Here is a 12394-nt window from a genome sequence, read left to right as displayed (position 1 = left end):
CAACAAAACAAATACTCCCGTACAGAGGGCATTTACAGGCATTTTCTATTGTCTTCGTTTCCACACCGGCACCAGTCCCGGTTCCCCAACCTCCAACGCTCTGTCTCCACATCACCGCCATCCCAAACGTTGTCATCGCCTGGATCGGGCTCAGAGTCGCCACTACTGTCAGTTTGTGGTTCAAATCGGAAGGGTTGCACGCCCGCCATTGTTGTTTACGCTAGTAGCAGAATGAAACCTTTTACGTCACAGATTCAGTCGCAGCGCCGCCTAGCGGACAATCTGGCGCTAGCCGCGAAACATCGATCGGGTCAGATATCACGGCAAATATGTGCGGGGTTGGCAGAAACCAATAAATCACCATTTAAAAATAGGATTTTGGGTAGAAAGGCCCCAAAACTGAAAGTATTGGACTTCCCCTTTAACTTCCAAATGCGGCAAGTATGAAATTCCCTGCAGTTTCTACTATAACATTATAGCAATTTCTCATTGATTATGCAAATTAGGTCTTCATTTACAGAAAAACTATATCTTTTCTACATGTATACCTGTAACAGTGTGGCCAGTTAAATCTTTAAATTTTTGTGACATTTGTCTTTCATGTATGTTATGGACTTTTCTGGTTTTCCCAGGCCCGAAGGTGGACCTGTATGCGGAGATGCAGTATCCCAGAGTTGACGTGACAAGTACAGGTCACACGGAAACCCTTTGTAGGCCTCACCTGGGAGACCTGACATTGATCAATGGCTACCATGTCGGCATCAAGTTGGACACAGGTCAGAGAAAATGTGACATCATTGAACATCATCTCAGAACAGTGCATTGTTATGTGTAACGAAAGTTTTTGCGCAGTGTCTTCTCCAATCACCTGAAACATATCGATATTTTCATATCTAGAGCTGGTAGGTCGGTACATAAGGCACTGAACCGTCGTCATTATGTCTGACATACACATGTATGTAAAAAAATATATTTTATTGGGGAAAAATGGGTGAAAAAGTTGCATTTAACCCCGAAATCGAACTTTAGAACCCGTTTCGAATTTTAGAACAACCTTCGAAATCGGAGTTCGACGACCGCGGGTCAATGACCCCAGTGCTACGGAACACGCAGATTTTCCAAATATGGGCATACTCTAAAATACCAGTAGCAATATATTAAGAAAAATATCCTTCTATCCATCCTTCCCCAATAAAGGTACCGGTAAAATCCTGAGATATCTTGTATCTTGTATTTGCTTGCAAATTTTGCCTCTCTAGGTATTCTGTATATTTCGTGCAAAATCCAGTTGTAAATGATACTGCATTTGGAAATGAAGGTCGTGGGTTCGGATCGTGGCTGCTGTACACCTGCAGTCTACCAGACTGTAACAGTGGAACAGTATCAAATGGAATGGTTCATTCCTTGGTACTTTGGGCCTGTGAATACTACAGAAACAGTACTAGTACTACTAGTGCTCCGTTTCCTTAACATGACCAGAGCTTGTGCCAGCTCCTTGTACATGTGCTAAGGTGTAGGTCTGGTACTCTCCAAGCAGAGGTTTTTGTTTTGGCTTATCGTATTTTAGGCTTTTTTTATCGGGCTTTGGTAGAAAAAAAGGCCAAAAACACGCTGATCAGGCTTTGGTAAAAAAAAGCGTAAAAACACGCCAGAAATAATATAAGTCAAACTCAAACCTCTGCTTGGAGAGTATAGGTCTGGGTAACTCTAATCCCATATGTTTATTTTTCAGGGTACGGCGCCAACCTAGACAACCTAACGTACGGAGTTCACTACGTCGATATCAGTAGCTGGGGTATCAAATATGGGCTCAGGCTTTATGACGACGCCGGGAACTTCCGAGTCAACGCCTTCTCCTGTAAGACGACTCGCCTTAGTTTAACACGCGAAGTCATCGGCATGACGCTTCTAACCACAGGTAGGAGGCTAGGATAGGCTGTATGGTTCTATGTGTTGGTAGATAAAGCGATTTCAGGTCACACCAAGTATTTTTTATTGATGACGTCCAGGCGCGCATTCATTTTGGCCTGTTCCCATTCGTGGAATTTTTATAATATGTTGCCGGTACTTCAACGTTCAACGGTCAATTTCTTCCAGGTCGTTCTATGCTATGAAAGGACTAAGTTACAATCTTAGGCTTTTGACGATAATTTATCATAACGTATATTCTATTGCCGTCACTTCCATACCTCTGCTTGATAAGTGTGACTTGGACCTGCAGCTGGGTGCAGTTCTATCGACAGCCGCTACGCGTCCTTGTGAATCCGTACATTTACTGCCCACACAACTCCCAGCCCGCATTAAGAAAGAGAGAAAGGAGGAGAGAAAGAATAAAAAGAAACCAAAGAATGAACGGGATTATAAAAAAAAATATGCGGTGCTAATTTCGAGTGCACGGAAGAATGTGAGAAAAATACGCAGTGCTAGCGCTAATTTCAAACTATTACAGGAGGGCGTAACCCTAACAAAGGTCACAAAGAAGTACATAAATCATGGATCGTCTCAGAAATTCAAAACTATATTCACCTGTCTTGGATATTTTCAAAGTTTTGATTTCTATACAACAAACATAGTGCTATAAACGTTTGTGACATAAGTTGACTAGCAGCGCTAGCTGTATTAGACATGTATTTCGTCGATAGTTGAGAGCAGAGACAAATGACATGTGTTCTAATATAGGTCGACGTCGAACGTTTGGTACGCTCCTTTGGGTACTGAATATAGCTTAGCCTGTTAATGACTAAATAACATCTGGGTGCGCCAATACTGTACCGGGGACCGGGGACATGGTCCGTTTTTTTTTAAAATTCTTTTAAAATTTTTTTTTTCAAAATCGGTTTGTAGTAAAACAAGCCCATCAGTGAGAAAAAAAATTGAAAGGAACTTTTCCCACAGCTGGTTACCTGGTCAAACATTACAGTCTGGACAGAACATGTCGCCCTGCAACATAACAACTTTGATAGTAACCTTTTTTAAATTTGTTTTTTAAAATATAGTAAACAAACAACGAACCGACTGTACATTTTTCGTTAACGTCATGTAATGGCGTTATTAACGTGGCGTGAGCTCTGTTCGATTTGTCACGCTTAAAGATATACTTTAAGTTTGTTAAAAAAGACCACCTATACTTCATGTATGGATCAAACTGTAAAGTAAGGTAGTCTACTATGTTCAAACTACAAATTGCTGCTCTAAGAGTTTCAAAAAAGGTGAAACAGGTCGATGGTTGTGGTCTCTCTTATGTGACGCGATTTACGCTCCCTTCTCGTGCGTCTCCCGGCGCTCCTCCTTGCCGAGTTTACCTGCAGGCTCCATCCACACGGGGCTGGCGGGGCGGCCGAAACGCTTCGCCTTGTCCACGGTGGCTCGCACCTTCTCCTGTATGTAGGAGAAACAGGAATACAATCATGTGACATAGGCCAGCCACATCCCTTTGGTAGTGCCATATCGATGTAAAATTGTGAACATCTCTTTACGCTTTTATCCTGTATATGTAATATGATTAAGTTAACGATTTGCGGATAAACACTGTAATGTCAGTTCTGTATTTGTGTATAACAAGGACAATAGGGGTTGTTTCTTTCGCAGGTAGCAGAAGGTATTATGTACCTGGCGTCTCTCAGCGGCATCTGCCTGACGTGCCTCCAGCGCCTCCACTGTGGTCTTCTTCGCCACTCGGGCCCGACGCTTCTCCATGCGGGCCTCCATAGCCCTCCTCTTCTTGCTCTCGCGTGTAGCTATCACATCCGACTCGCTCATTGTCGGTTTGATGAAGAAAGCGGTGGACTTTGAATTTGACGGATTCTTTGCCGCCTTCCTAGCTGCCTTGTTGGCCAATTTTCGGGATCTTTTGGCGAGAATGTCCTATGTGAATATTAAAGGGAAAGATGAGTACTCGTCTCATACTTTCCTTTTGTTCTTGCATTGAACTGTCAATCTTTCCATCTAACTTTCCCCCCATTCACATACTTCTATTTACGTTATTTTTACAACACATATAAGAAGACAAACTTACCCGTCTCCGCTCGTCTGCTTCATTCAACTGCGTCCGCAGTTCGTTGGGTGTTTCGGCGATCCGCTTCTTCACCATCTCCCGCCTCTCCTCCATTTTGCGATCTAACTTCTCCAGCCTGACTGGGCGGCGCGGGGGCCCGCTGTTCGGCTCGAACGCCGAGGTTGGCTTGGCGCCTGCCACCTCAAAGGCCACGGAGGAATCGGAATCACTCCCGCCTGTCGCAGGTCGGCTAGTACGTCGTCCGACGACTTGGTAGACCTGGCTTGGGACAGCGGAGCCTGCACGACTTGCATGAGGAATGGTTCTGGAATAAACGGCATGCACAGTCGGTCATGGAGAAGCAAAGTCAAGAGAAGAGTGGTATCAATAGACTTGATTATGCCGATTGAGGTAAAAAGACATGAATGGCAAAAGCTATTGTGTATCTTATCTTTCATAAAAACATGGCGGTATTACACTCATGAAGTGTCTTGTATGTTAACATCCGGTAACGGGGTGAGCGCGTTGAGAGGCGGTGAAGAATTCAAGGCTTCTACTGTATCAGAATCCGACCGCAAAAGGCGTCCGCGTCACTTACCGTCATTCTCCCTGTCCATAGACATCTCCTGGGGCTCATCTGACTCCTTCGGTCCATCATCTACATCTCCTCCAGCTGGTGTGACTTTATTTGTTTTGATTATTGAGCAACAGCTCATTATGCGTAGGATAGTTTCCCACATGGCGTCTGGTCAGGACGATGTTTCTCAGGGAAATGTGGTCAGTGGAACGTTGTTGTTCCAAACAGTGCTTGGAGACGGAGAGACGTCACAAACGGTGGACATCGTGGACGATTCGAACATGCATATGTATAACGGGGGTGTGATATCCACGAGAAGGTATAATACGGGACTTGATAGCAATAAATTCAGTCAACAACTAGAAAGGCCAATATTTGCTTTGGAGCAAATACAGCGATGGCTTCACCACATTTTACGACATGGCAGGGAAAGAATGAGAAACACAAGGGAAAACAATGCTTTACATTGATATAACTATAATATGAAGTAACATACAACTAAGACTACAACAGTTGGCTAGCTATTCCCTACATTATTGGTTAGGATTTTTTAATTGCATAATGCAAACTGTTGATTTTCAAAAAAAAATACGTTCATGCCCCGCATTCCAATGCTGGAGCAGGAAAGCTTGAAATACCTACCAAAACACTTGAATACAGACATACTGTCAGTATGGAAATGGTCTGTGCAGGTGTTAATCAAGTTAAATCCCAACAGCCAATCAGCAAGAAATTCTCTGTGCAGGTGGAAATGGTCTGTGCAGGTGTTAATCAAGTTAAATCCCAACAGCCAATCAGCAAGAAGAAGAGAGGAAAGCTGCATGCCTATTGGTTGATGCCCTGCATTCCATTGTGATGACTCATGCCAAATGTGGTTAACACTGCCCACTGACACAGTAATACATTTGCTATAATACAGCCAAAAAACTCAAATAAAACTATTCTAAAAGCCTGTATCACAAAAATTTAAAAAACGCCTAAGGGTATTTGCCCACTGTACCTCCATACCAAATTTCAGATCCTTAGGCCCCAAAATGAAGAAGCTGAATCCATTTAAAGATATGGCAGGAGGAGAAGAAGAAGAAGAAGAAGGAGGAGAAACATCAGAAAAAGCAATATGGTTTCACCACACCACTTCGTGGTGTGGTGAAGCCATAAATACACACGTTCGACGTTCAAATTTGGTAAATTTCTGCCAGGTCGTTCTATGCTATAAACGGACGAGGTTACAGTCTGAGGCTTCTGACGATAACATATTATAACGTATCTTTTCTCGCCGTCCCTTCGATATCTCTGCTTTTTTTCTGTTGTATACGATTGAACTTGATATATAAAACGTGTCTGTGACCTCTGCCGGGGTGTAGTTCCATCGACAGCCGCTATGCGTCCTTGTGAATCCGTACATTCACTACCCACACAGACCTCCCAGCCTGCATTAAAGCAGGAGAGAAAGGAGGATAGAAACAACGAAAAGAATTCAAGGAATGAATGGGCGAAGTGTTGTCTCAGAACCTCAAAACTTTATTCACCTGTCTTGCATACAGTATTTTCAAAGTTTTGATTTCTAACAACAAACATAGTTTTTTAAACATTTGTAACATCAAGTTGATTAGCAGCTGTATAAGACATAAAATACAACATGAATGCAGAACGCAGAGACAAACGACTCGTGTTCTAGAACTAATGTAGTGTAGGTCGTACGTTTGTTATGCGCCTTTGTGCAGGTACTGAATAACTGTGCCTGATTACTTCTAGGTGGGTGACAATACTGCACCATTTCGCCCTGGGACATGATGCGTTTCTGTATTTTTTTAAACAATTTCTTTTTGCTTTAGAAAAGCGGTTTTGTAGTATACGTAAAAACAAGTCCATCAATGAGAAGGATCGAGTTAACGTTACAGCTGGGAACTTGGTCAAACATTACATTCTGGGTGGAACATGTCGCCCTGGAACATTTTTGTAACAACTTTTTAAAACTGATAACCTTTTTTTTCTTCATTTTTTAAAGTATAGTAACAAAACAGCATGGCGCTGAACCTTTTTTGCTTCAGTGTTAGGGAATGCCATCAACGTTGGCATGATCTGTTCGATTTGTCACGCGTAAAGATAAAGATGGCCTTTAACTTTGAGTTTGTTCAAAAAGACCACCTATACTTCATGTATGAATTAAACCATAGTTTAGTTTACAATGTCCAACAGCTTCTATTGCTGCTCTTCGAGTGTCTCAGTGTTCGAGTGAAAAGGTGAACAGGTCGATGGTTGTGGTCTCTGTTGTGTGGTGCAATTTACGCTCCCTTCTCGTGCGTCTCCCGGCGCTCCTCCTTGCCGAGTTTACCTGCAGGCTCCATCCACACGGGGCTGGCGGGGCGGCCGAAACGCTTCGCCTTGTCCACGGTGGCTCGCACCTTCTCCTGTATGGAGGAGAAACAGGAATACAATCATGTGACATAGGCCAGCCACAGCCCTTTGGTAGTGCGATATCGATGTAAAATCTCTTTACGCTTTTATCCCGTGTATTGTTTTGCGGATAAACACTGTAATGACAATTCTGTGCTTGTCTTTAACACCCAATGACGATAGGGCGTAGGCATTATGTTTTTCACTGGCAGAAAATAATTCTAGTATGTACCTGGCGTCTTTGCGCGGCATCTGCCTGACGTGCCTCCAGCGCCTCCACTGTGGTCTTCTTCGCCACTCGGGCCCGACGCTTCTCCATGCGGGCCTCCATTCTCTTCTTGCTTTTGCGTGTAGAGATGACATCCGACTCGCTCATTGTCGGTTTGATGAAGAAAGCGGTGGACTTTGAATTTGACGGATACTTTGCCGCCTTCCTAGCTGCCTTGTTGGCCAATTTTCGGGATCTTTTGGCGAGAATGTCCTAGGTGAATATTAAAGTGGAAGATGAGTACTTGTCTCAAACTTTCCTTCCATTTGTTCTTGCATTGGTCTGCCAATCTTTCCATCTAACTTTCCACCCATTCACGTACTTCTATTTACGTTATTTTTACAACACATATTAGGAGATAAACTTACCCGTCTTCGCTCGTCTGCTTCATTCAACTGCGTCCGCAGTTCGTTGGGTGTTTCGGCGATTCGCTTCTTCACCATCTCCCGCCTCTCCTCCATTTTGCGATCTAACTTCTCCAGCCTGACTGGGCGGCGCGGGGGCCCGTTGTTCGGCTCGAACGCCGAGGTTGGCTTGGCGCCCGCCACTTCAAAGGCCACGGAGGTCGGCTGGCATTTGATGGGGATTACTCCCGCCTGTCGCAGGTCGGCTAGTACGTCGTCCGACGACTTGGTAGACCTGGCTTGGGACAGCGGAGCCTGTGCGACTTGCACGAGGAATGGTTCTAGAATAAACGGCATGCACAGTCGGTCACGGAGCAGCAAAGTCAAGAGAAGAGTGGTATCAATAGACTTGATTATGCCGATTGAGGTAAAAAGACATGAATGGCAAAAGCTATTGTGTATCTTATCTTTCATAAAACATGGCGGTATTACACTCATGAAGTGTCTTGTATGTTAACATCCGGTAACGGGGTGAGCGCGTTGAGAGACGGGGAAGAATTCAAGGCTTCTACTGTATCAAAATCCGGCAGGTGAATCCGGAGGGTTCACCGCAAAAGGCGTCCGCGTCACTTACCGTCATTCCCCCTGTCCATAGACATCTCCTGGGGCTCATCTGACTCCTTCGGTCCATCATCTACATCTTCTCCAGCTGGTGTGACTTTATTTGTTTTGATTATTGAGCAACAGCTCATTATGCGTAGGATAGTTTCCCACATGGCGTCTGGTCAGGACGATGTGTTCTCAGGGAAATGTGGTCAGTGGAACGTTGTTGTTCTAAACAGCGCTTGGAGACGGAGAGACGTCACAAACGGTGGACATCATGGACGATTCGAATATGTATAACGGGGGTGTATAACGGGGGAATAAAAATACAGTGGTTTAGCTTGTTAGAGCACAAACGTACAATAAAGGTCTTTCATTCATTCATTCATTCATTTAAAACACTCCTGGTCGACGTGATTCTCTTTTGATGTGAATGATGATCATGATGTCTGTTTTGGTTACTATTATATTGATGGAGGTGCTTGTTTAAGTACGTGATAGATATCTTGCTTTTTTTCGGCCCTTGTTTACTTTCGCGCTTACGCATCCACCTTCCATCGCAGCTTACTTCCACCCAGAGTCGTTCACTGTCACGGTGAACATCAACGAAAACGCGACGCTGTCCATGTTTGAGTACAACTCGCACAACGGTACTAATACTACAGAGTGGAGGAAGGACGGTTCTGTGCTCTCCGGAAACTACGCAGATTGCACCCTGGTTATCGAGAACGCTCAGGTCAGCCTTAGTTAAAAACAATTCCGTCATTGAAAGACTACATGTACAGGAACTGCAAGTCCTGTACAAATTCAAATTATCCTTCTTGCCTTGTTCAATCAAACGCCAGTCAATATAGTAGAAACCAAGCTAACCCCTTTTCTAGTTTACTACTAATCTTAGGTACATGAGAATGACTGCTTTTATAAAAGGGTTAGCATGAGCAAAACAACGCTAAGAATCTTAAAAGTTCGCGTTTCTTCGTTATTTCCTTTATATTCTTTCTCGCAGATGTCGGACGAAGGCCTGTATGAGTGTTACTACAGTGGCACGTACAGTGACCACAAGCAAGGCATCATGAGGCTCATCGTTAGAGGTGAGTTTTCTTGCACAGTATTTCTACATCATAAACTTTAATTCTACTCAATTGACAGCAAGATAGCTATAACGAGTCTTCACAGAACCAATAAACGTCACCTCCGTAATCTAATGCGGTCAGTCAACGCAACACTACCGGGTGGTTTCAAATTGCTACATATCTGCATCCGTAGGACTAGAGAGAAAATATAACATGTGTAGCATAAATGTGAAAGTTATCAACAATATATATCGACATTTTTTTCCTGTCAGATTAAGGTTACTTGACTGCTACCGAAAAACGTGACAAATAAAGAAAGGTAAAGTAGCATAACAGACCGACTGGTGGTTTCATCTGAAAACACATAGCACAGCATTTATTCATGTTTTCCTCCTATGATATGTAGAGTGTCCTGAAGGCAAGTGGGGCCCTCCAGCCTGTACCTCCACGTGTGGAGAGTGTTATAACGGAGTCTGTGATGACGAGACGGGACAGTGCATCTGTGAGCCTGGGTTCGGCGGCTTGCACTGCGATATAGGTAACAAAACGTCACCGTGCCTATCAGTTGATAGATTCTTACTTCTATCATAAAGCATATTCGTATGCAGATAACTTCAAATTCATCAAAGGAAGGAAAACCAGGACTTAGATGACGCAAAAATGATTGTCATTGTTATTCTTGTTTGGGTAAAACTACACAGTCGATGGCAATCAGATAAAATAAAAAGCTAGAGTTCCACGGTCCGCTTCACCAAAGATATTAACCTATACAACTGGTGAGCTATAAATGTTACCCACTGATTATGCAAATAAGATACTCATTTGCATGTATCAAATTAGTTGATCATATTCTCCACACAATGACAATCTTATCTTTAAAACAACGAAGGTCATTCTAGCATTTCACTGCCTCAAAGATTCTCAAAGTTTGTCTTGTTTGTAAGGCTGTCCCACTGGTTACTTCGGAGACTCGTGTATCAGCAAGTGTGCCCATTCTACCTGTCAGGACAAGATCGTCTGCGGCCCGGACCCGCTAGGCTGCCGATGTATAGCGGGATACAGCGGATCGTTCTGCACCACACGTAAGTCAAGCTCTTGTCTTTGAACTTCCTATTCTATGAAAGCGGTTATAGTCAAAGTCAAAGTTTATTGACAGCGATTGTCACGGGTACAATGTATGGCAAATAATAAAGTTACTATTTGGTATGCGTCTATCATAATGCTACATATACGGTCATCGGTTACTGTGTCTGACAGAGCGTTATAAAGAACTACTTGCTAGAAAATATTTCGACTCTACGTGTACGTTTTACATTACGCTAAACTATTATGAAGGGTACAGTGAGCAGTTGTACCTCACTGCCACCTAGCATCCGGGTGGCGGACAAGGAGTGGCGCCCCTGCCCATTGAGGAGCTAGAAGTCTGCAGTCTGCAGACTACAACAAACATACACATGCAACATATTATACTCGTTAGAGCGACCACCCCATCCAAACTATAATACCCCTACCCCCACCGTGCCAGAGCCCGCAGCTGATTGAGGTTGAGCACGTAGAGGGAAGAAGAAGAATATATATACATTAGAGGAGCAAACCGGAGCTTTGAACGGGATAGGTACTGATACACCAGCTATACTAGATACGGCGATATTAGCTTTCATTTGAATCACCAATTGCCAAGCTGTCGTGTTTTCTATTTTGTAGAATGTCAGTACGGCACCTATGGTTCGGGCTGCCTACGGACGTGCCACTGCACCTTTCTCTATGCGTGCAGCAGGTGGACCGGCGTGTGTTCCTTTGGCGGATGTGCCGCGGGGTGGGAGGGCAACATGTGCCAGATAGGTAGGACACACATCATGTACATGTACATGTACCTGCTTTCTATCCACCGTATCCACTTAGGTCTTTAATTTTCCAACTTGTCGGCATCTGGTTAATTCTAAGAAAATACACATATCTATCTATCCTGGATTCCGGACTGACATCTAACTGTAACGCACCAAGACGCAAACTGCGGGGAATTTTATACGTGCGGCATTTGGAAGTTAAGTAAAGATGATCATTATTAAACATAACCTATTCAAATCAAGACCTTAGTTGCATAATCTATGAGGCAATGCTAAAATATCTTTCTTAGAGAAGACTGTCATTGGGTAGAGAATATGATAAACTTATATAATTCATAAAACGAGGATCTTATTTGCGCATTCAATATGAAACCGTTTCATATTATACATATGTCATATGTATAATTCGCCAGTCTTAAACTTAAAGTTAATGTCATTTGGCGAATGTATGGGGTCATTAAGCTAGATTCCGTTTGTTTCTACAGATGTCGACGAATGCGCATATGCCACCCTGCACAACTGCCACGCTAACGCAACTTGCACGAACACAGACGGCAGTTTCACCTGTTATTGCAACGAAGGTTACTCTGGGAACGGAACCATCTGTACCAGTAAGGGCAAAATATTTGGTTGTATTATTTATAACATTATACTGCTATAGTGCATGTATTCGCTAAAGGGAGTTCCAATATCGTACATCACAATAACATTGAACTAAATATGTATAGTGCAGAGATTCTAAGTTTCTACGTGTATTTCGGTACGATAAACGATAAGACACTCTTTCGGCGCCGAAAATACGGACGCAAAATGTGTGCCTTTTTGTTTGTAGCGAACAGTTAGACGAAAACTACTTTTTGCGGTTTGTCTCAACAGATATCGACGAATGTGCAACTAACACGGACAATTGCCACAATGATGCAATTTGTACCGACACAGACGGCAGTTTTACCTGCACCTGTAACGTAGGGTACACCGGGGACGGAGTCACATGTTCCGGTAAGAACAAAGGATTTGGTTGTACATCGGTACATACATGTACATTAGTTCCATAGAGTTCCATTCTACAAAGATTGCTTTAAAAGCAAAAAGGTGCATTATGCAGTGTACCTTTCTGTACCTTTCAATCACGTAGGCTACAAAAGTAGCATACACTTTTTGTTATTACAAAATAAGATTCCGCAGAGGTTTAGTTCTGTCAGATATACCTCCCTTCCTGTAGTGATGGCCAACATGGCCTGTAAGGATGACAGCAAAGACAAAGATTACCGGTATGTTGTTACTGTTTGAC

The 12394-nt window shown here is 43.4% G+C and overlaps 1 protein-coding gene across 1 annotated transcript in view; it reads left to right on the top strand.

Moving 5' to 3' along the window:
* The first annotated feature begins 8354 nt into the window (after positions 1 to 8354).
* Positions 8355 to 12394, top strand: part of LOC109469111 (fibrillin-2-like) — a 10734-nt gene continuing 6694 nt past the window's right edge. Inside the window, exons 1-8 of the mRNA XM_019767493.1 lie at positions 8355 to 8394; positions 8747 to 8919; positions 9190 to 9274; positions 9663 to 9794; positions 10201 to 10338; positions 10961 to 11098; positions 11589 to 11714; positions 11980 to 12102. Coding sequence (XP_019623052.1) covers positions 8355 to 8394; positions 8747 to 8919; positions 9190 to 9274; positions 9663 to 9794; positions 10201 to 10338; positions 10961 to 11098; positions 11589 to 11714; positions 11980 to 12102 — 955 coding nt within the window. The remainder of the gene's footprint in view (positions 8395 to 8746; positions 8920 to 9189; positions 9275 to 9662; positions 9795 to 10200; positions 10339 to 10960; positions 11099 to 11588; positions 11715 to 11979; positions 12103 to 12394) is intronic.

Source organism: Branchiostoma belcheri, unplaced genomic scaffold (assembly GCF_001625305.1).
Source record: "Branchiostoma belcheri isolate BF01 breed outbred unplaced genomic scaffold, Haploidv18h27 scaffold20, whole genome shotgun sequence".
Lineage (NCBI taxonomy): Eukaryota > Metazoa > Chordata > Leptocardii > Amphioxiformes > Branchiostomatidae > Branchiostoma > Branchiostoma belcheri.
The sequence above is the reverse complement of the archived record's forward strand: the minus strand, read 5'-3'. Positions and strand labels throughout refer to the sequence as shown.